The 24,760-nt window shown below is 39.9% G+C and overlaps 1 protein-coding gene across 1 annotated transcript in view; it reads right to left on the bottom strand.

The window, feature by feature from the left end:
* Nucleotides 1–24,760, bottom strand: part of CHST9 (carbohydrate (N-acetylgalactosamine 4-0) sulfotransferase 9) — an 85,776-nt gene that overhangs the window by 9,625 nt on the left and 51,391 nt on the right. Inside the window, exon 2 of the mRNA XM_010190547.1 lies at nt 8,813–8,850. Coding sequence (XP_010188849.1) covers nt 8,813–8,850 — 38 coding nt within the window. The remainder of the gene's footprint in view (nt 1–8,812; nt 8,851–24,760) is intronic.

Here is a 24,760-nt window from a genome sequence, read left to right as displayed (position 1 = left end):
TGCACAGGGAAGACCCAGTCCCCATTGCCTTGTCCGCATGATTACATGTATTTCCTAGGAGGGTGATCTAACTGCTGTGCATTAACCCCGGAGGTTAATTAACCCTGCAAGCTGGGACCAAAACTCTGACTGCCCTCTTCCAGGGAGTGCTATAATCACCAGCTATCAGATGAGTATCTCTCTCGTTCACTTTTATATACAGGAGAGATATAACACAGATCTTACAGGCAGCAGAAATTGTAGGCCTGAAACTCCTTGGGTGTAGGAAGAAAATAAACCTGGACTTCCTGATTGCAAGGAATTACCAACTTAATTTTCACAGATATCCCAACACCATGTTAAGAAGTTCACCAGGACACCTGTATCTCATGCAGTCCAATTTGGAAGGTGTGAGCTTTCCCAGCAAGATGGCTGTTTCTGGGTTTCCACCACACTGATGTAAGAAGTGTCTGGGTTGGGTCAGTTCTGCCATCACTGGGACACACCTGTACCCACAGAGGAACAAGCCTACAAGACTCGGCTGCCTCCATGGGGAGGTGATGAATGAGCAGAGCTTATGACAGATCTGGGCTTGAGTTGAATTTAGGCACTTTGGTTTCCTTCCAAACCTGCCCCCCTGAACTACAATGAAGATACAGCTACTTAAATAGTTGCTGAGATGTTTGTTCTGAGTAGCCAGATGTGGAACTTGGATGTCCATTAAGATATCTGGACTAAAAAAGGGACAAAGATCACATGTAATATAGGGAAATAATGTGATTTTAAGTCCAAAAGGCTTCAAGTTGGGTACCAAATCCCTTCCTCAATTACTTAAAAAGAATTACTTCAGCTTCAAATGTCAAGCCACAAACAAGCTGTTCAACAAGATCTTCTTACAAACGGTGAGACAAGTGGTGGCCTAGTTCTGTAAGGGTTTCAATCACATTTCCCTATTCCATCTCTCCCTGGCCAACACTTCCAGTTCCTGCCCGTACCCAACCATCAGCAGTGGGCAACACAGCGGCTCACCACCTCCATTAGTGCTCGCCACCCAGCCCTCTGCCCTCTCCTGAAATGGATACGGAGCTGGGATCCCACTGACTGCCTTTTCCCCAGAGAGGACAAAATTTTCCCTCTGACCAGCCACCACCATTTATATCGCTGAGCTCTTCTCTTATAACTATGTCAAAGTTGTCTAAAATTGTCCTGGGCTTCAAATGTTAGGAGAAGGAGAGGGAAGTGTCCTGGCAGCATGACTGCACAGTTCTCCCTACGGCATTTACAACCAGAGAGATATAAAAATGAAGATGATAAACTCCTTCCCCACAAATCCCACCATGCCCTTTGAAAAGAGACACCTGTAATGTAATGCTGTGCTTCTGCGTACATGGCAGTATTTCTCACATTAGTGGCTGTGGTACAGATCCACAGGGATTTTTTTTGCTGGTAAACAGAATCAATTTCTATCTTGTCTGCAGGTAAACACACTTATCTTCCAGAGTAAATGAGACATCTTGCTCTTTTAGAAATAGTAAGAAAAGTTTCAAATGAAACTAGGTTGAACTGAAGAATATTAATGTATATTCAGGCATGAAGAATTCAATTTCCCCCAAATTGCTTTGGAAGAAACGGTAAGATCTCTAGAGGTCTCAAAGCATTTTCCTCTCACTCACAATTAGAACTTAATTCAAATTAGATTACTTTATCGGTAAATAAAAAAATAAATAGAAATGCATAATGCACTTTAGGTTTGCAAATATCTCAAATCTATGTTTGTCTATATTCATACACCTTTAAACAAATTCACATGTTCAATTTTACAAAAAAAGTACTAATACTTGAGAACTGATTGCATTCATAAATTACCACAGGACAAAACAGGCCGTGGATTTACAAAATCCACTGCACATTCCCTTCTCACACTGACTGAAAGTAGCACACCTTGTTTTCACTGAAGGAGACTAACTCATGTTTACCATAGGTAAAATAAAATATCCTAGTTTATTCTGCAGCACCTTTTTTGTATAGCTTTCCACTCAGTATGCATCAATCTGCAAGCAGTGCCACAGTTGATCAGTGCATCATCCAAATACTAACTAGTTCAAGCATCGCTCCTCCTTGAAGCAGAGGAATGATGAGAAAGAACGGCGCTGTGGTTAAGGGTAGATGCACTGGCCAGAATCACAGTGTTTGTAACTTTAAGCAAGTCCCTTGACCTTCACACTTCATTTTTCCATGTCTGCAAAACAAGAAAAGATAATAATTGCCTACCTTGTGTTAATATTGTGATTCCTAATTTCTGATTAACACTGATAAAAAACCCTTGCATTTTACAGAGCTGAGAGTCAGGACTGCAATCAAGCATCCCAGCCCATACTGCCCTTCATTGCTCAAACCTCACACTATTCATTGCAATACTTGTGTTGAACATCCAGTCATCTCAGCATACTCTATTGCTTGTTTTTTTCACAAGAAGAATCATTCTTCATAAAATGGAAGATATTTTTATCTTCACACACTGAATGTATGTTCCTGTCTATACAGCCTGAGAAATGTCTTCCTCTAAAAGGATACCGAAAAGGCTTTCAAATAAAACTGTCTGCTGTTCTTATTTGAATAATACTTCCTCCTCCATTTTTCTGAAATTCTTGGTGCTATGTACTAATTCATCAGTGAAGGACTGTTGTATTTTCTAAACTTGATGGGGACAGAGAATGGTATCAGGAGCAGCCTTGATCAGCTTGGAAGAAAGAAAATGATATGTGCAGGGAAAATTTGAACAATTTTTCCTGTCCAATTTTCCTATCTGATCAGATATTACACAATGAATGGAAAATTAATTTGAAAAAAGAAAAAAAGAGGAGCAACTTCTGCTTACTGGCAAACAACATGTGCAGGGGGAGCAGGAGGGATCTTGCAATCAACCAGACAGGGCTCAGAGGCTCCCACCTCAAGCATACGTATGTAAACAAGTGAGTACGTACAGGACAGCACGATCGGGGAAGCTCTCATACCTTCAGTGGGAAACCAGCACGTCTGAGTGTCTCTCCACAGTGCCTGTACACTATTGCTTGGTGGATGGGGAGCAAACAGGAGGAATTAGAGGTCTGTGTGCAGTCTCACTGGGATCAGAGAGATGTGGTGGGACAGCTCACAGGACTGGAGAGCTGCCATGGATGGATACAGGCTCTTCAGGAAGGGCAGGCTAGGATGGCAAGGCAGAGAGTCACCCTTTCAGTCTGAAAACAGTGAGGACACATGGAGCTCTGCCTCTGAACAGAGGAGAGTCAGTGGAGAGCTTGTGGGTCGTGACTAGAGGGCAGATCAACATGGCTAACACCGTGGTGGGTGTCTGTGAGAAAGACCCTGATCAGGAAGAAGCAGTAGATGAGGTCTTCTGAGACAACTGGAAGAAGCCTTACATTCACAGACTCGTCTTCACAAGAGAATTTAACCACCCCAATATCTGCTGGAGGAGCAGCAGAGCACAGCACAAGCAATGAGGGTTGACAAATGTAATGATGCATTGCTGACAAATTCCTAATGAAAGTGATCAAAGAGCCAACAATGAGAATTTGGCTGCTGAACCTCACACTTACAAACATGGAAGGATTGGTTGAAGATGTGAAGGTCAAGATGATGGCAACTGCCATGAGAAGGTGGAGTTCAGGATCCTGGAAAGAGGCAACAAGGCAAAAAACAGGACCACAACCCTAGGCTTCAGGAGAGCAGATTTTAGGGTGATAAGGGACCTGCTCAGAAGAAACTCATGGCATATGGCCCTGTAGAGGAGAGTGATTCAGGACATCTGTGTGAAGTCCAAGGATCACCTCCTCCAAACTCAAGAATGATCCATCCCTATGAGAAGGAAATCAAGCAAAGGTAGCAGGGGTTTGCATGTGTGAAAAAGGAGCTTCTGAAAAAAAATTAAACATAAAAAGGGAGCATACCAGAGATGGAAGCTGGAACAAGTGACTTGGAGAATACAGAGACGCTATCTGATCATGCAGGAAAGGGGTTAGGAAACTCAAAACCCACCTAGAAAGGATGTGAAAGGCAAAAAAAAGGCTTCCACAGGTCTATCTACAGCAAAATGAAGACTAGAGGAAATGTGGGCCCACTGCAGAATGGGGAGAGACCTGGTGATAAATAACATGGAAAGGGTTGAGATTCTTGACTCCTTCATTGCCTTGGTCTTTACTAGTAAGACTTGCCTTCAGCAATCCCATTTCCTTGAGACCTATGGGAAAGTCTGGAGCTAGGAAGACTTCCCTTGGTGGAGGAGGATCAGGTTAGGGAATAAACAAGGTAGGGACATAAATAAGTCCATAAGAACTGATGGGATGCACCCATGGGTGCTGAGGGACCTGGATGATATCGCTGTGAGCCTATTTTGATTATCTTTCAAAGATTGTGGTGATGGGGGAAGGTACCTGAGGACTGGGAGAAAGCAAATGACACTCCTGCCTTCAAGGAGGATTGGGGAAACTACAGGCCGGTCAGCTTCACGTCAATTCCTGGGAGGACGATGGAGAAGAGGATTATTCCTCCACAGGCGCATTTCACTTTGCTGAAGTTCATGAGGTTCCTGTCTGTCCATTTCTCCACCTTGTTCAGGTCCCTCTAAATGGTGGCACACCCATTTAGTGTTTCAGCAACCCCTTCCAATTGTGTATCACCTGACAACTTGCTGAGAGTACACTCTGTTCCATCATCTTGGTATGTAATGAAGAAGTTACACAGTATTTTATTCAGCTGTGACCCCTGAGGTACTCCACTGGTGACTAGACTCCAGCTGGACTTTGTGCTGCTTAGACTTATGAAAGGGAAATCATGCCTGACCAGTCTGATAGCCCTGTACAGTGAGATGACAGGCTCAGTGGGTGAGAGCGGAGTACTGGATGTTGTTTATCTCAAATTTAGTAAGGCTTTTGGCACTATCTCCCATAACATCCACATAAAGTACAGGCTAGATAAGTGTTCAGTGAGTTGGACTAAAAACTGGCTGAACTGCTTAGCCTCAAACAGTTGTGCACAAAATCCAGCTGGAGGCTGATCACTAGTGCCTCAGGGTCGATGGTGGGTCCAGAACTCTTTCATATGTTCATTACTGACCTGGATAATGGGACAGGGTGTATCCTCACCAGCAGATCAGGAGAAGTGATTCTTCACCTTTGCTCAGCCCTGGTGAGATACACCAGGGTGCTGTGTCCAGTTCTGGGCTTCCCAGTACAGGAGACTTGGACATACTGGAATGAGTCCAATGTATAAATGGACATGGACAATGTAGACGTACTGGAGTGAGTCCAGTGAAGGGCCACAAAGATGTTTAAGGGATAGGAGCATCTGACATACAAGCAGTGGCCAAGAGAGCTGGTACTGTTCAGCCTGGAGAAGAGAAGGCTCAAAAGTCTGACTGTGTAAACAACTTCAGCTTCTAAATCCAAGCACTCATATTCTTATTAGTCCTTCAGAGCTTCTGAGAGGCACTGGACAAAACCACATTTAGGAGTATATACTAAGACCACAACACAGACAAATCTGAGTGGTAAGGATAAATTATTGCCTTCAGACACATCTTGATTAGCGGTCTGTAATGTGTTTTTTAGCCAAGACTGTTACACAGTTAGAAGCACAAGGTTTGTTCTTGTTTCCTTGGATTTTGCTTAGTAGTGGTTAACATGCTACAGTTAATCAGGCTGTACGTTAGTGACAGGATTTACCCTGAAGTTGCAAAGGTAGTTAAAAAAAGGTACTGAAAAGCAGAGTGCGTAACATTTCTGGATGTCTCTGCTCAGGCAGAGTGGCAGATGACTGCTGCTATTAAACAAACATGCATACCTATATACCTAAATGACAGAAAAGGTGCTCAAGGAAAACCAGCAAGCACCTTATGATCAAAGGAACAAAAGCCAGTGAAGATGATAACTGCAGTCAAAGGTTTTTGGAAGCAGATACTACCTTGGTGTTTTATCTATGTCATATTTGACCAAACTTCACTTAGGCTTTAGAAGGAGCTAAGAACTGCACAGAGACAACAGTGGTCTTCAAGATGTAAGAGGTTCCAGATCCCCACAGATACTGAGGGGTTTACCTAGCAGGGGATCACCAGGACAGCAGCCCTATCATTTCCCCATCCCCTCTCTGTTTCACTTGCCTCTCAACGAGACATTTCCTGCTCCTTGCCCCTTTGCACTCCTGTTCTTGACAAGTTGTAACATCATTCATCTTCTGCAGAGCCACTCACTTAAATCATACCCTCACTTAAATTTCTGGCAGCCAGTATAACTCAGTGTGGCTGCACTGACTTAAAGGGGACTACAGGATCTTAAGCTATATAAGGATCTTATCACAGAATCACAGAATCAAAGAACGTTAGGGATTGGAAGGGACCTCAAAAGATCATCTAGTCCAATCCCCCTGCCGGAGCAGGAACACCTAGATGAGGTTACACAGGAAGGCGTTCAGGCAGGTTTTGAATGTCTCCAGAGAAGGAGACTCCACAACCTCTCTGGGCAGCCTGTTCCAGTGCTCTGTCACCCTCACTGAGAAGAAGTTTCTTCTCAAATTTAAGTGGAACCTCCTGTGTTCCAGTTTGTGTCCGTTACCCCTTGTCCTATCATTGTTTGTCACTGAGAAGAGCCTGGCTCCATCCTCATGACACTCACCCTTTAAATATTTATAAACATGAATGAGGTCTCCCCTCAGTCTCCTCTTCTGCAAACTAAAGAGACCCAGCTCCCTCAGTCGCTTCTCATAAGGGAGATGCTCCACTCATTTTATATCCTGCATATAAAATTTCAAATTCAGTATTGAAAGGAAACAGAATCCTTCTATGGGAGCTATTACATTAAGATCAACCCCAGTTCAAATATTTTTATTGAAGTAATATTACTACAAATCAAATATGCAATGCCTATGCAATCGTGCCTTCAATTATGGACTTGAAAATGAAATTTATTTCTAATTTGAAACATTCTTCCATTTCTTGGAAGTCCAAAGGAAGCTAGTATGGAATGGGCCATCACCAGCTTCACTAGTACCCATTTAAAAGTTAGTGTCTACTATTTGTCTCCAAATGAACTTTTTACAGATTTATTTAGATAAAACCACCACATATCAAGACAATGCAATTTTTCTGCAAAATGAGATGTTCTTAAGTTAACTGCAGAGAGACAGAGCAGGTGAGCAATGTGAGGAGGACAAGGCAGTGGCATGCAGGATAAGACCAAGACTGGATACACAAAGTAGTGTTACCTAATCCACTTTTGCAACTGTGACAAATGTGCTTTTCATCACAATACTTTCTTCCTCAGGAAAGGGCAATGTCATCCACAGAGTTGATTTTGTCACAAAGAAATTAGGTTTCCAATCAGCCATTCACAGTCCTGTACATGTAGCCTCAAGTTGGATTTTACAAATGCAACTGCCCCCCCTTTTGGCCAAGAAGGATTCCCCAAAGTGGTTTTGCAAGACATTTCAGGCTAATTTCGAAATGCAGTTCAGTTTAGAAAAGTTAATTACGCTTGTTTTAGGATATAAACTCTTAGTCAAAGCACAGAATATCCATTAAATTTCAAAACATTTCTACACTTATTAAGAAGAAGTGAAGATTTTCCTTTGCTTATGTGATGCTGTATTCTGGGCTAAATATGTGCACACATCAATTACTCAAGATAATAGGACGATTGTAACAACTGCGGGTATTAGTTGGTGTCTCAGGGTCAGGATTCCCATAAGCTACCAGACACGCAAGGGCTCAGTCAGGAGTGGTGCCAGCTCAGGCCACTGTAAGTGACACCATGACAGACGTGCAGTGCTCTGCCATGACAGGGGGCACGCTGTGAGACCCAAATCAGGCTGCTTTAGGTGGTCAGTCACCTGGTGGGATAGTTCTCCATCTAGAGCACCACCTCACAGATAACAGTGATGTAATGATGCCAATGCCTTAATTTATAGCTTGGAAGGAAGACTACTTAAGGGAGGGTGATTGCTGGAATATAAACATTTTAATTACTGCTTTTTAAGTGACTTTTCAAAGTAAATCTTATGAGCAATACAGATACCCATTTATATGCCATCTGGATAACAGCATTCAGTAAGAGGACAAGAAGCTGAGAATCAGAAATAACACAACGCCTCTGTACGAGTCAGGTCCTTTCAATCCAGAAGAGCATGTAACTTAGGAAAGCAAGCCCTGGATTTTCTCCTCTTTCTGGTTAGAGGAAGCTTTTTCAATATAGTTTCTATATCCTTTTCCTGACGCTGAAATGATAAATTGCAATATATTAAGAGATTTTTCTTAAATAATTACTCCTAACTAATACAGTAATAAAGACAGAAAACGCCTCCACAGGCAATGTCACAGTTTAGTGAAGCCTCAATGAAAATTCATGGCAGAAATGAAAACCAAAACAACACTGAAAGACACTGCTTACATGTGCTGGGCATGTATTTTGTATCAATAGCTTTCTGGTTTTTAAAAGGAATACTAGCAAACAGGAGAAATATTACTTTAAAAAAAATCATAATTCTGTACTACAAAATTTGATACCAATGAACAAATTACCTCTGGGTTTTGACCTTACCATTAATACATTGAGAAGTAGATACACTAAATGGCTTAAATGGCAAATCTTAGGTTTAAATCAAAATGATGGCTAATCTTGTGAATTTGACACATTTGCAGAGCCAGGCAGTAGTCTGGTATGTGGTCCTTAGCATATCTATAAAGTTAATATTAGCCTGTCCTGTGAAGTTCTCCTCTTTGTAATTGCTACAATTTTTCTACATGAAAAATTAAGTAATGAAAAGTAGGAAAGTGTCAAAATACCTGATTAATTATCTGTTGTTGTAATTTTTCTCCAGTCTCTGAAAGAGAAAGAAAATAATTAGTTTGTACATATTTTAATGAATATGATAAAATACATACTGAACAAAAACCAGCGACTTCAGCAAAAAATAATCAAACTTTATAATTAAGAAATAAAATTTAACATGTACAAATGACTACAAACTTCAAAATGAAAATCCACCTAAAAGAAACACAATGAAAGTTGTGAGATGTACTGATGCACAAAGACATGCCTAAGAAGGTGGTAACATCCAGCTCAGGATTTGATCACTGAAGGAGAAAAGTAGCTTCTGCCATTACCCTAAAATAAAAGTACATGTCTATGTCAAGACTGATGTTAGGCACCAGCTGGCTCAAGGGAGAAATTCTATCCTGATAACATTCACAAAGTGGCAAGCTGAGTTACGGTCTTGCTTCCTTATTCTGGCCTTCTGCAGTGTCCTTCAGTGTGCTTCTGAAGACATGTTCAAAGCCTAGACAGAACAGTGCTTTTCTGCAGCCATCTGGGTCTGGGAGCATCTGAGCAGCAATGAGACGTCAAACCTATTCTTTTAGATCAAAAGGGACAGTCATTTTGCCTCATTTACTGTTCCTATGCACTAGTTGTCAAAAGGGCAGCTGGTAACAATTACCCTCCCTTTGCTTCTGGAGACCATCCACACGTATTGGGGAAAGTCAGGAATTTGACATTTACCTATCCAGCTAGGCTACATGTACCCATTAGAGTTTTTTTTAAGTAATAATGATAGGATACTGTTTATAACCTGTCAATATCATTATTAAATGTCAGGGGAGCCTGTTTCTGCCCAGCACAAGTGGCCGCATCCTCCAGCACTGGAAATACACGCCATTTCAACAGAATTTCTTCATGCTGATGTATGTGGCACTAGATAGATTGTTACAAAATGAGGTGAAAATATTTTAAATGTTAAAACACAGCATGCAGACTATTTATTAAAGAAAAATTATCTTCCCTACTTATCCCTGAGAATACTCCTCTTCTCAAGGAAAGCATTTTAGATAATTCAGATAAAGTTAATCACTTTAGGCTATATTATAAGATTGTCGCTTATGATAATTATTTCCTGCACGCTTGTGTTGTGTTTTTATTTGCAAAATAAAAAAAAAAGCCTTTTTTTTGTTTCCAAACTTTCCCCCCCAGACTTCAACTAGCATTTAGAGGAAACTTCTCAAAAATGTGTTCCCTTGTTCACTGTGTTCCTCTTTGGGAGAAACAGAATTTATTCTTGTAACTAATATTTTAACCAAAGAGATTGTTGGTAATAGAAGATTAAAGGAGTATGTGTTTTCAGCATTCTCTAATGATATACAAGTTGCTAGGAAAGCAGTGTGTTTGAAATCTCTGGTTAGATCAACACTGTTTTGCTCAAAGGTTTGTGGACTTTGAATACTGATGCTTTCCTGTTTCCCAGTACATTTGTTTTTAGGCTATTTTGATTCACTTTAAAGGAATTTTAATAACTTTCTGTTGACAGCATGGACAGCTGGTCTTGAGAATTAGTGAAAATTCACTTGCTGACTGAGGAAGGAAGTGACATCAATGAGTTTCTAAAGTCAGCCCAGGAGGAAAAGTGTGCTCCGCCAGAGTAGCCTTTCATGCCATTTTATTTCCAGTGATGCCTCAAGATGCAGATCGCATTATCAATCAAACTTGTGGTTTCTACCTCAGACAAATATAAAAATGAACAGAAAGACTGTGAAAGACCTTTGTGGCCATTCCTGACACTGCAAAGGAAAAGGTGAAGAAGAATTTATGGTTGTTCTTTCCTCGTTCACTCTTAGTTCTTTCTGTTGGCGAGATAAATACTAAAGTATCAAGGAAAATGGCAGCTGCAGAAGTGTCTGTATGATAAATCAGTAATGATGACATGGCTTAAACAGGACAGAGATTGACTAGGCTGTTAAGGGTAGACAAGAGATCAAATTCAAGGTCACCAGCAAACTGAATACTGTGTTCTCCATTTATTCACTAGATGATCCTTGTCCTCATCACAGAGCAACTACGTGAATTTGGCATAGTCAGCAGTTGTACTCAGAAGAGGCCAAGGTCTGTGATAACAGAGATGCTTCAAATTAGGGTGGAAATACAGTGGCACTATTATATGGGAAAGCCTGCAAAGTCCTAGTGTGTACCATACTTTTGTTTTAAAAAGAAAAACTACAAAAAGCAGAGAAAAAACATAAACATGTGAAACATCTTATTTCTTAGCCTGAATAATCACTTATTTCCCTCTTTCTCACTGCTTATAGATCAACATTAAGTTAAAAAGAGAATTTTTTCAAAAACAACTATTATCAACTAAAAATGTCCCTCCAGAATTCAGCTTAAAAAGAGAAATAGTTTTAAAAGGTACAAGAACGTCACACCATGACAACATCTGCAGCACTGAAAGGTGGGTCAGTTTCTTTCTCACAGTAAGGCAGCAGAAAGGTTCGCCATTGAAAGTAACCAAAATTTTGCTTGTACTGTTTGGTTTTGGTTTTAATTTTTAAATCCCCAAAATTCTCTTACAGTGGCTATCCACTAATCTGTGTTTTATTTCCTGGAACCCTCAGTTTCAAGAATGTTTCTGTTTAGGTGCCTTGTGAGCACTTGTAGTAACCATCAGCACTCACTAGAGGGATTCAAGAAGCACCGCTAGAGAGAGCACTCCAAATTCAAAGGACGTGAGGCAATGGTACACGGACAAAACTAGAACTATCAGAACATGCTAGCCAGTCCAACAGTCAACACCCGTGTTAGTCTCACAAAATGCAGGTAATTCTTGTGACTTGCCATAAGTTTCACTACTGATAGACCTACACGTGCTAAATTCAAACTTTACAACTTTTCTAGAGCTACTGCAATTGAAGCAGCACCTTACACAATATGAATAGATGCATGAACATCAAACTAACTGGGAAATTTTCTGTCATCTGGAAATTTATATGGAAACTGCCCAGCAGATAGCTGGTGTAGTCCAAGGGAAACAACTTCTGCAACCTGGACTGCATGTGAATGGCTTCTTGTTCTCCTATATTTCTCCTGAAACTTCCTTTTAATACCTGTCACCTGACATACTGCTCCTAAGTGTGTTTCATTGATACTTTGAATCAAAATATATATTTACCAAAAGATATATTACCAATACATGATTCTTATTTGCTGAGGCTCTGCTCTCCTGCCGCTCTAACTGAGGCTAAACTGGTGCAACTGGATTCCAACAAAGTCTTTGCATTGGGACTGGAGAAACAAACCTCCCTCAACTAATTTTTAGTGATTTTCTCTTGTCTCTCCAAATACAAAAAGTGTAAAACAATACCTTTATGTGGTTTTGGATGGTGGAGATAAACAGCCTTCTTGAGTTGACCTCAAGCTATACGACTTTAGAAAAAAAAAATACAGCAAATATTCTTTAAAAGATTTCTGTGTATTTTCATACACTAATTAGTATACAAATTTGTGTTTCCGGGGCAAATATGGTTTTTCAACATTTTTTTTTGCTTGCTTGTTCTTATTATAAGAAAGAGGGTCTTACTAATAGGAATAATGTATGTTTTCTAGTGTAACTGACCACTGCAAGACACAGGAGTGTGCCGTAACTGATGCTGCCACAAGGACCTACAACATCGACTCCTCAGCCTTACGCACACAACCTACACAGAGAACAACGTGTAATTATGCACACTATGCCCTGCTTACCTCCATACAAAGGAATGTGATATTTGTGCAGGTTTACAGATTAATCTGCTGTAATTCCTTTTAATGTTAAACTACTTCCAGCTCAAATGTAATTAAGATCACCAGGTACAAAAGATTCAGATTGGAAATATGAGTACACTCCAACAGAACAAATAACAGCTTGATGCTGTTTCTTATGTTCAAATAGTTGGATACATTAAGGATTTTGACAGCATGTTTGTTCCCTAAGTACATAGCAGAATTAAAAAAGGCTTCATTTCAAAAGGCAAAAGACTACTACTGCATTTAATTAGAGTGTAAAATCCCTTAAATACACCGATCTGCCAATTTATGTGACGTGACTGCTACAAGTTCTGGCAGCAGAGGATTTAGGTTTTTTTTCCCTCCCAAAAATCAAATCCCAATTCATACTTTATGCGACCATCATCAACACCAATAAAATGAAAACTTTGGAATAAATAGTTCATTTCATTAAGTCTTTCAGGTAATCCTACTAGTATTTGTGGTATGGTAGCAAGGCAGGGAACGAACAGAAATTCTGGATCTATCCCCTTTTTCCCAAGTGTCTGAGGGTTTTGAAGCAGATTGAGAAAACTGGGGAAAATCCCAGGGGCAAAAGGGACCCTCAGCCTTGTTCTGAAACAGCCATGTGCATAGTCTGAAACAGCCATATTCACTGAACTGCAAATAGGAATGGCACTAGTAGAGTAAATCAGTTTTGAAGAGAGAATTTGATATTCTAATATAAGTTTGGGGTTTTTTGTTGTTGTTATTTTTTTTCTCACTCTTTTTTTTTTTTCAGTTCATGACAGAAACACTATCAGCTTTGGATTTTACTTTACTTTTATAGACCTAAAATACACATATGTGACCTACTGGGTTATGATACACTCCACTTTCATTACTGGTTTACTAATCTACCAGAGCAGATTCTAAGAAGTGAAGGAAATCAAAGCACTTGTTCATGACAAACTTCTGCAGCAATTCTTCAGGGCACCAGAGCCTGAGAAAGAAACACTCAGATTTGTTTTTCAGATTTATAGTATGACACTAACAGATTATATTCTGTGAAAGCCTGTACCTTGGCACACAGATTAAAATATTTAGGAGAGAACTATACATTTCCTATAAATTATCCACAGGAACTCCAAGATCTGTAAGCAACACAGCTCCTGTGTACAAGTGGAGCGTTTCCCTCCTTCTAACAAGAAATTCAGAAAAGTGAAACTGCTCATTTATAGCATTGCCTTCAAAACCTAGTTTAGCTTACTTTTGTACCTTTATGATAATTATGCAACTGAGTATGATTACAGTGGCCTAAAATGTATTAATCACATCTTCACGGTATTGCATAAACCTTCTCAGTTGTCACAATGCCAACTCATAAGTTGCCCTGGCAGTGGGAAACATAAAAAGAAACCCAAGTTGATACTGATTGAAGCAAATGAAGGAAAGTTGGCCATCTCAAAACACTGCAACTCTCACAGCATTCCAAGGTCTCCCTAGCTAATTTTTCGTGATTACTTTTGATATGAAAACAGACCTTTAATTGTCAGTCTCTAATAAGGATGCAGAACTGTTCCCTGGGAGGTTCAAAGGACCCTGGGAAACCAAACATTCACGAAGGCCCAAGTAGCCAAATGTCTTGTGTTGATTAACATACACCATTCATTTTTCACCTAACAAATTCATAACAAGGAAAAACCCCAAAGAAAAAAAATAATTGGACTGACAAAGAAACAGTAGTCTTAATAGCACTGAGGCCCCTCATTCATTAATTCTGTTCTGCGTAAAAAGGAGGGAGTGTGTAATTAAAATCCATTCCTGAATCAAATTCTGCACTAACATTGTGTAACTGCACTTATGGCAAAGAGATGTTAGAATATAAGTTTACTATAAATCTGAAGTTTTACCTGCCCCCTGCCTCAGCATTGATAAATATATTCAAATTACACAGAATTGTCAGGAAGCCCACTAACTGGATTAGTAGGCAGGCTTGTTTGCCTGTTTTCTTCTAGAAGAGTGTACTTTATATATCTGAGAAAAGGGAAAGAAAAAAATTGACACCTTTTTCCTTTAAGGGTGGAAGATTTGAGATAACGGAAATGTGCCAGACAGCATATTTGGTTTTAACATCAACGCAATAGTGATATCATGGTTTGGATGGTTTCTAGGTGAATGTTGTATATATTTTCAATGCCTATTTGCCATTCGTCCTGTATTCAACAACCAGGATAGTTTGTTTTCATTCTGTTTTACAGCTCACTATGCAACTGCTTTGAAATGTTTTTTCCTTTTATCAAACTACTTCACGACTTTTCCTGCTCTCTTAAGGAACTGAATGGAGTAAATAATGGATTTCTACTCATCTGTAATTAGGCAGGGAAAGATCAGTTAATTATGACTTAGCAGATGCATTTCCTCAAACTCTATCACAATATGATCCAAATCCTAAGGTAGAAACTGTCTCAGTTCCCACACTGCAATGGTTATTGCTTTTTCATTTGAAATCACAAGGACCACCAGCCTCCACGTTTATGTTGCTAGTTATGTGTGGTGCTTTACATTATGGTCACCTAGAGGATAGGTCACATAATCTGTTAAAATGCCTTTCAACTGCTTATGCAGTTATATTCTGCACAACAGGTTCTCGGCTTTGACACAAAAGAAGCTGTTTACAGCCGTCAGCTGGGCCACTGCAGTTTCCTGTATCAGGGTTCTTAGTATGTGTTAAATGAGGGATGGTTGATTCTTATTTTTTTTCCACTGAAGGAAAACTATCCGGTGTTTGCTCTAAGAACAGCACTGTAAGATCTGTCATGATGGAAAAGACCATGGAGAGCAACTGGAGCTTGAATCTATATACTCAGATCCCATGTAGAAATAAAGCCATGGACATACAGCTGTCTTTTGTATACCGTGTTATGGTCTTAGGCAGCTGAAGCTTTGCATTGCACTCACAGCAGGGCTGAAACATTGCAGTAGCTTGGGTTTGGTTTTGGTTCCTGCTTGATTTCTGTTCATATTAAGAACATATGGTTGCCCCCACCCAGACAAGGAATGTGACTGCAGCTGAAATTTTCAAATTAACCACATTGAGGCAAAGCCACATGGAGTCATGACCATTCAGTCTCGCATATACTAAAGAAGGTCAGCTGTTGGTCTTTCACTTGTCGTGAAGACGAGTTGATATCCAGCTCTGAAGCATGCTATCTCTGTGTAATCTTAATTAGAATACTCTGGAAATGGCATATGACAATGAAGGTGCCAGTACCAATGGGAAGCAGCACACAAGTTCCTACAGGGTTATGCCACAGAAGCTTATTTTGACTCATCTGCTAGGATAACTGCACCACAAACAGCTGAGCTACAAAGCTTCTCTGGTGTGAATCAGAAGCAGTGGTGTGTGCAAGATGAGCCCACAGCAAGACCAAACAGGGGTGGAAAAATCCAGCTTTTTGGCACTAATTACAAAGTAGAGTCTCACAGCAAAGTCTCCATGGGAAGCCTTAGTCTACAGTTTCTGTATTTCAGAAATAAAAAGGAGATGAATTGTCTATACAACTTAAGGCCAGGAAATGACCAGTGGTGGTGAGAGCAAATATTCTTTCAATTTACTACTCATTCTGAGTTATGACTACATAAAAAAACTGTACTTGTTTGAATCTGCCATGTTTCTTTGATTAAGGTCTAAATGTGCCACTGAGGCACGCTCTTAGCACACTGGCCTCAAATAACTTCTCTGAAATTATTCAATTTGGAAGTTCCCCAAAGAGAATGTGGCACTTACAAAAAGACTTGACTTACATTTACAAGGAAGGTTACAAGCAGGAGAGTCTGGAATTAATCCACTAGTAAAGAAAGGAGAGGAAAATGAAAAGGTGAAATCGGAGCTCTTTGAAATACAACTTTAACACCTGAAAAACTAAAATAAACTCTCTAAACAGGGTAATTTTATAGTAAAAGAAAACTAGGAGGAGAAAGGGAAAGAAACAAAGTGAGAACATAACCTTTCCTAATGCATGGCTCTGAATTAAGATTGGTCAGATACAAAACAAAAACCTACAGCAATCAGTTGCTGCAAGGAGTACAAATTTATCTACATTTTGTATAACTAGAGTATGACCTTTCGCGATCAACTCTTGTGCTTGAATTCAGCTGTAGTTATTGGAAGTCATTTGTAAAAAGGTCATCTATGACTGAGAATATGAATCCAAAATGCACAAGGGTTCAGGTTTGTGCTGCTCAAAAGAAACTGGGGAGAGAGAAAGGGGGTGGGAAGCTCAACCACCGCTACAGATTCAGTTCTCAACTGGATTTGGATAGTTTGACAAGAGTATTTAATCTAAGTGGTCAATTTCCGATATGTGAATGTAAATTACTAGAGAATACACTTAACGATTGTTATTGATGACTATGTTACTGAAATGTTACCTAAGAAGGTTATATTACCAAATAAGGCTACTTATAGAGCATTGTAAAACCTCTTCTTCCCATTGTTTCTCCATTCTAAGTAAACATTATGGACACTCAGTTTTTATTGCTATAAAGGGACAAGGTTCTCAGGTAAAAATAGTTTACAGCACTATTAAACGCCTACATCTGACTTTCTGCATACACAACTTCAGTACATTTTGGTGTTTTGTTTTTTTTGGTTTTGTTTTCAAACCAGTACTAAATGGGTGGTATTTTAAGAAGTTCCTTACAAGAAGAGCCTATAATTATGTACAAACAATTCTCAACAAGAAAAGTTCGACAGACACATAAAAACATTTTAGTCACGTTCTGTGTAAGTGTTCTTTGAATATCAGATGTTTGAATTTAATTTAGATATCAGGCATTTCAATTTAACTGTATCCTTCATAATGACAAGGTAGTTGACTAGGAAAAAAAGAGATACAAGAATTTATGGGTAGAAGTAAAAGAAAATATATAAGAGAGAGAACTGACTAATTGAGATCTTATGAGATCACCTCCCCAAAGACCCCAAATCAATTCTGAAGGTCAGTCTGTAAAGGATTCACTATCACTATATAAGAGCACAATTACTGTTTTTGAGAAAAAAAAATAATTTTGTATGCTTAATGTCTTTAAAGCCAAACCTGCAGCTCAAGCTTGTAATCTGCCCTACAACTAACTTTGGCTAGCTGAGTAGCAACTGAGTATATATTGCACACACTGTGGCTAATTGCAACACACAGGTGAAACACCCTGAATGCTCCAAGCCTCGCAAGCAGCATCGTACTCTGCTTTGGCAGGAGCTTTTGCTTACTTTAGAAATGCCGTTGTGCCTTCCTCGCTACACCAACCTGGATATTGGCAGTGCTCAAAAGTGGAAAGCTGCAGGGGTGATGAAGCGAGTTCAGCTGGAGAATTCATTATGAGAACTGAACTCACATATGTCACTGAAAATGTGGTTAAATGTTTCCTTTTAATTAAACAGAGACTAAAAATAACAGCTGTAAGGTGGTACCCAGTACCCAGAAACTGCAAAGTACCCCAACGCCAAAAGCATAAATGATGCACTCTATCAATTTGATCACTTGGGCAGAGTCTAAGTAGACATTCTCAGGTAGAGAGGACCTTTTTTGTGCACAGAGAGTAAATTGTCAAATGGGCTTTAAAACCACACCTGCACGTTTTGTACACACAAGCATTTTCTGCCCACAAAATATACTGCTGCTGCTTGCAAAAGACCATATGTATGTACCAAAAGCTGGTACATAGGTACAATTTGCATCCATAAAATGTGCAGGTGCAGTTTTATGGAGACCTATGAGAAGAACGTGACCATATAGCACACTATTTACATAGCAGCCTTCAGACAACAAGCTAAGCAATCTTCCTGTAGGATGTGCCATGCCAGGCACAGCAAGGGGAGGCAGAATTTACAGCTGAAATTGCAGCCATGTTCATGATTGGCAGACTACTTTAAGAGACTGTCTACACAGTCCTGGTTTGCAGACCATGTGTACTAATACTGGTAGTGATGATGATACCCCAACCTGAGGGTAAGATTAATGTGTCTTCTGCAAAGGTGAAAAAGGAATCCTGAGAGCCCTTAGCTCCAAGTAATTAAAAATATTTTTTTTGTGACTGAAAAAACCCACCTTGGTTATTCTTCCCCAGTGAACTGTATTGTTTTTGAGGCATTAAAAAAATAAACCTGTGTGCTTGACATGAAACACAACGTGAATTAATGACCACATTAGCTTCAGCAAATACTAAATGACATAGTCATAATATAGTGCACTTATTCACATGTAAATTACTAATTCCTAGTGAATTGAGCACTCAGGACAAGATATTTTTCTTCTGACAGAAGAACACAGTCAATACTGTATCTATTTATCAGCAAAACTTGTAATTGGCTTCTTGCTAACTGCAGCGGCAAGGTCTCTGCATATTTCCACAGGTTAAGGAGAAAAGGCATGTTTCTATTTAGCTTATTAGTAGTATTTACTTATAATGGAAACAATTCTTTATATGAAATCTAATTAAGGAATGTGAAAATAACACAAAGGAAGTGTGGGAAAATTATCTTCAGATTAGAAAGTAAATAGTTTGGACTAAAGCCACACCAATTACCATTACTTAAATAATTAATGAAGAGTAAAACCCCCAACTTGACAGGACTGAATTCCCTGCCTTTTGAGGAATCTAAAAAAGAAAATTTGATAATTGAGCATCTACCCCCACACAATTTTGAGCATCACTAACATATTGACCTATTGCTATAATTAAAGTGATTTGTGTACTTTACGTTGTTTACAATAGAAAGACTAGGTGAAATTACTGCAAGTATATCAGAAGCAAATCTTCAGAAATTTAATTTTACACTTTCATGTTGCTGGCAGGGCGTGAAAGGATTGGCCAGCATTTTTAAATGGGCAGTCAATTAGATGTACAGCCAGAGACTCTAGAATAGCAGAGTTGCAAGCAGCTCAGACTTTCAGATTTCTTCAGTTCATACAAACATATCAGTAATGTCCTTACTTTCAACAATACTTTCTGTCATCTTAACTTAAAGATAACTAGCTCCCAGGATTACAAAAAAAAAGAAAAAAAAGAAACACTGCTGATTGCTATTGTATGGTACCGAACTTAAGGTAAACACAGTAACAAACCCACTGGAATAATGGCAGCTGGGCTTACAGATCACAGGAGAAAGCCACACAGACACAAAGTAAGTAAGACATAAAGAAATCCCTCAAATTCTAATTCTCTTTTCTGAGAAGGGAACAGACCACTTCTACTAATGCAATGTGGACTCCTATTTCTTTGCTGGAAAATAAATGGCATCATGCAACCACCTACTCATATTCAACACACAGATCATCTTAGCTAAAAATACCATCTTAGACAAGCTACAGACACACAACTTTTCTTAGAGGTTGGTTTAATGATTGGCTTAGGCTGCTCAATACCTGGCAAAAATGGAGAGCCTATCTCTTGCTGCAGCGTAGTGACATGCTCTTCTTCCTCCTCCCTTGTGCCAGCACTAGGCCAGCTGTATTGCACGATCAAGATACATCACAGTCTCATTCAGCTACAAGTTCTCATATTGCTTAACAGGCTGATTTTCAACCATATCAGTTCAGATCAGCCACGTCAGCTGTGCAGATGGAGACAGACATGTGGCTGGGAACAACGGTGGGGGCAAGGAGAAGTTCACATGTGGATCTGGATAAACCTGCTGTAAATCTTCATTCTCAGAGCCCTCATCTGCTCAGCTGCTACTGAACCACCAGCACCAGAATACTAAAATTTGCCACAAATGACTGAATAGTTCAGACAAGCAACAATAGTAAGTCTCTTGACTCCCTGCTCTTCAAGGCTTGCATTGTATGAGACTTCATCTTTTTACTACTCAGATTCAGCTTTCCAAAAGGTATTTGATTATAACTTCTCTTTCACAAGATTTCTTAAGGAAACTTAACTGGAACAGAATTAGAAGGAACATCTTTGCATGGATGTATAAAATAAAACATTTAAAACACAGGAAACAGAGCATAGGACCATGAGAGAGAACAGTCAATTCTCACTGTGGAAGAATGCCTTCAGTGGAGTCCTGCTCACTCATGTTGAGGACCCATGCTCTCCAACATGTTCTAAAAATTACCCAAGAAAGGGACCAAACAGAGGCATGACAATGTTTGCTGATGGTATTAGTTTATTTAGGGTAGAAATTATGGAGGCTAAAGAACTTTTTACAAGAGTAAGTTGGTAATAAAATGACATGTGAACTGCAATTTACGCAAAATTATGCTAGGAAAATTTTAGGGGAAAACTTCTAATTTAAACTCAAAAGTAGTGGACTCTGAGCTGAGTTCTGAGCTCATTGCTACTCAAGAATGAGATCTTGAGATGATAACTTCTGCATAAACATCATCTCTGTGCTCATAAGTTAGAGAGAGCAAATCAAAGACTAGCGGTGAAACAAAAAAACCATTGTGTAACTGTATGTATACACACTTGCATCCTAAATATTACATGCAATTCTGATCCTTCCAATCCTGTGCAGAGCTGGAGAAGAACAAAAGAAGGTAAAATACAGACTGGCTTACAAGGAGCAACGACTACAAAACCTGGCAAGGAAATGATCCAGAGGAGATGATAGAGATCTGTAAAATCCTAAGTGATGTGGAAGGGGTGAATCAGAATCGACTGTCTGCTGCCTCTTCTAACACAAGGCCGGGGGCATTAGATGAAGCAGGCAGATGGCAGGTTCAAAACAAACATGAGGAAGCAGCTCTCCATGCAACTGGGAAAGGAAACTCAGGAACTCTTCGCCAGGGGATGTTACGGCTGCTACAACTTTACATGGATTCAGGGGACAACTGAACAAGCTGAGAAATGGGAAATCCTTTGGGGGCTGATAAGCAAACAGAAACTACCTCTGGCACAGGAAGTCCCTGAAACACAAACTGCTGGAGTTTTGGAAAGTCACATGAGGAGGTTTTGCTTTGCTGCTAGGATATTGTGTGAGCAAGGCGGAGCTCCGGCCTGATTCAGTACTGCTGCTCCTATGTGCAACACGAGACACTAAAGAAATAGGCCCCAGTTTAAAATACTTCAGAGTCTGAACACCCTCAATAGGTAGGTCCACCACAGCTTACTGACACAGCTGGCTGGTGGCAGGTAGGCAAGGGAAGAGTAAAGCTGTGTTCTTTATTTTGCACTGCTCTGAACAAGAGGGGTACATCAGACAAACAGTGAAATAATTCTCAGTTGTTGACTCTTGGGCATGCAAAGTGTTTACTATGCTGTTTTATACCACTCAGATCCTCTGCACATGTAAAAGCTATCTTCTGGTCATGCCAAGGACCCCTAAACCCTGGCAGTGCTGAACAGTGAAGCAACCTGTTTATACCTAAGCTCCGCCAGGTGTCACAAATGCAGTATCTCCCTTTTGCTTGTTGTGCTTTCAGGGACCATGCTAGAGGGAGGTCTCAGAGCAATGCTCTTTTTTGAGCCTGTGGTTTTGTTGTTAGACCACATGTGGGAGACCTTAGACATGGGAGGGCATGTTCCTCTCCTTTTCCGCAGGAGCATAGAGATGTTCTGCTCTGGGGGCATGCTGTACCTACCAGGGTGTCCTCACATAGGATGCTGTTGACCTCTCCCGTTGAGCTGATACACACACCTCCAACCACAGGAGACTGACCAGTGCTTAGACAAATTTCCAAGGAAGAAGAAGAAGAGACTTGCTGAATATTAAAAGTATTAGTCTCTGGGTACAGTGCTTTGGGAGAAATAAACACAATGACCTCGGTGGCTTCCAAAGTTACCTAGAAAGCATATTGAGAGCGAGGGATTGACTTGATGTATCCTAAGCCACATGCTAACACCAGACTATTTTTCCACACCCCAGGCTGGAAATGCCCAAGTGTTTAGGAGGTACTACAGGATTATTTTACCACCTGTAAATTTGCTGGTTTTCTGTTTTCGCTTTCATGGAACTGCACTAAAATCATTAAAGAAATGAGCCTTTTTGAGAACTGAGCTGTATCAGATTTTTGTTCGTAAAGCAGATATTAATTCAAAGAATACAAATAGCCTAACAGCCATTAAAATGAACTCTTAAGCACAATTTCTAATTATACTGCATTGATTAAATACAATTATATTTTAATTAAGCTTTGCTCATATAGTAGTCCTATGGTTTTTCTCCTTCTAGAGGAGGAAATGAATCTCTTCTTGAGAATTGTTTTCATGGAAAATAATGCTTATCACTCCATTTATTTTAAAAGTGAAAACCAAAATCTGCACAAAACACTGAATATTTCAGTTGTGTGAGACAAAATCAGCTGTCAGCTTTAAAGTTCACCTGCTTGGAAAACCCCCAGGTCAATGCCTGCACTATTTTCATTGCCAATTCTTACATCCTACCTGGAGGCCCACTTTTAGCAGTTCAAGACAACAACTCCAACTGCTGAGTTTTGTTGTGTGAGTGCTACCACTCTATTTTGATGTAAAATCGGGTTACCTACAATCACGCGTGAAGACCAGCCAAGTGATTTGCCCAGCATCGCTACAATGGAGAAGATAGCCTGAATGTTAGCACCTACTGCCCTCTACCTGATTCACTTAAAATGCCTAAGGAGCAAAAAGAGAGAACTTCACTTTCCAAATTTAAAAATTCTCAGTCTTACAATATAGCTGGTCAAAACTTCTTTAATTATAAATGATTTCTAATCTATTCCTTCTCAATTATATGAGTAATAAGTGTTATTCCCTTCTAGTTTGCAAGCTACATGAGGGAATGCCATTATGAAATGTGGCATTTATTTCTTGCATAATTTTATCCTGTTTCCATAAAACCTAATTTTAAATTTCCCTGAACAACATTCAGTGGGACTGTGAATTCAGATGTTAACCTTAACTTTCCAGGAAACGTGGTGAGAGCTGCACTGCAGTGAGGTTCACCATGAGGCAGAGAGAAAAAAGAATTTCACCTTGTAAATCTTTGTCCTGCAATACGATCTGTGCACTGAAACACTTATACAGGCCATCTGAGCACCTGGCACACACTACAGCAGAGCAGACCCTGATGCCTGCACAGATAAGGCTGCACCATGAAGGTCAAATTTCCTATAAGCTGTAGCAGATAGCCAGCACCATGAACAGGGACTCAGAAAAAGTTTGTCTGAATAGTCTTGGCCTGCCACCCAGGCTAAGCGATGCTACTATGATCCACAGTTACCTCGTCTGACTAGCATTTTAAATTCTAAATTCACCCAAGAGAATTGAAATTCCTTATCTATAGAGAATTGACAGAAAATCTCTGTTTTATAGAGGATACACATATGCACTAACCTCCAGACTTTAATGCTGCTTCCCTCTGAGCTACAGAATAGAAAGTATTGCCACGTCCATGTGGAGGGACAGAAGCCATGCAGAAAGGCACTCAGAGAGCTAGACCTGACCTCAGCTCCATGCGTGCATAAGCAATGCTGTGTACATAAATGAGGAACGTTTCTAAAGCAGAAATGATAAAGGAAATCATGGCAATCTGTTTGTTACAATTTCATTATCTCACCTGCAGTTCTTCCAAAATGCATTCTCTCCATGTAAGGCAGGAGACAGAGGGAAATATAAATGCTCACTTAGACATTTAGCTACTTGAACCTGTGTTTTCAAAACTGTCTGCATTTCCACTATTTAATATGCTTCCAGCAATGAGTTAACTTAAGGCAATTCAGTTTAAAAAAAAAACAACCCATAAGCTTTCACCAGGTTAGGTCCTTGCCACTGCTACTGTGACATAACTGTTATTAACATTAGTTGTTGTTGTTATTATTATTACTAATTAATTAAATATATTTCTATTTCAGGTGGGGTGGAGGCATTGGGTGATAGAGCAACTGCATAAACCATGACTCCATCCCTTCCCACTCCCAGACTCATTCAGGTTCACACCAGGAATATTCACTGCTGGCTCCACTTTCTCACCGCAGCTGATTAATTTGATAACTGACTGACCAGACTGCCCATAGCAACTAAAATAAAACCAAGTAACACTGGACTGAGGCCGCCTATGGCAAGTTCTGATCTGAAACTGAGGACAGCGCTGACAAACAGACGCACTACAACCGCATGCCGTGCTTGCTGAAAGTATGTGCAAACTAATACTTGCATTCTGTGTGCCTCAGCATTAAGCTGGCCTGGCAGACATGGTCCCCTGAGTGCCACCTTTGCTCTCTGTGATTGGCAGTAACAGC

Source organism: Mesitornis unicolor, unplaced genomic scaffold, assembly GCF_000695765.1.
Source record: "Mesitornis unicolor isolate BGI_N332 unplaced genomic scaffold, ASM69576v1 scaffold23708, whole genome shotgun sequence".
Lineage (NCBI taxonomy): Eukaryota > Metazoa > Chordata > Aves > Mesitornithiformes > Mesitornithidae > Mesitornis > Mesitornis unicolor.
Note: the sequence above shows the minus strand (reverse complement) of the source record. Positions and strands in the feature narration are given on the sequence as shown.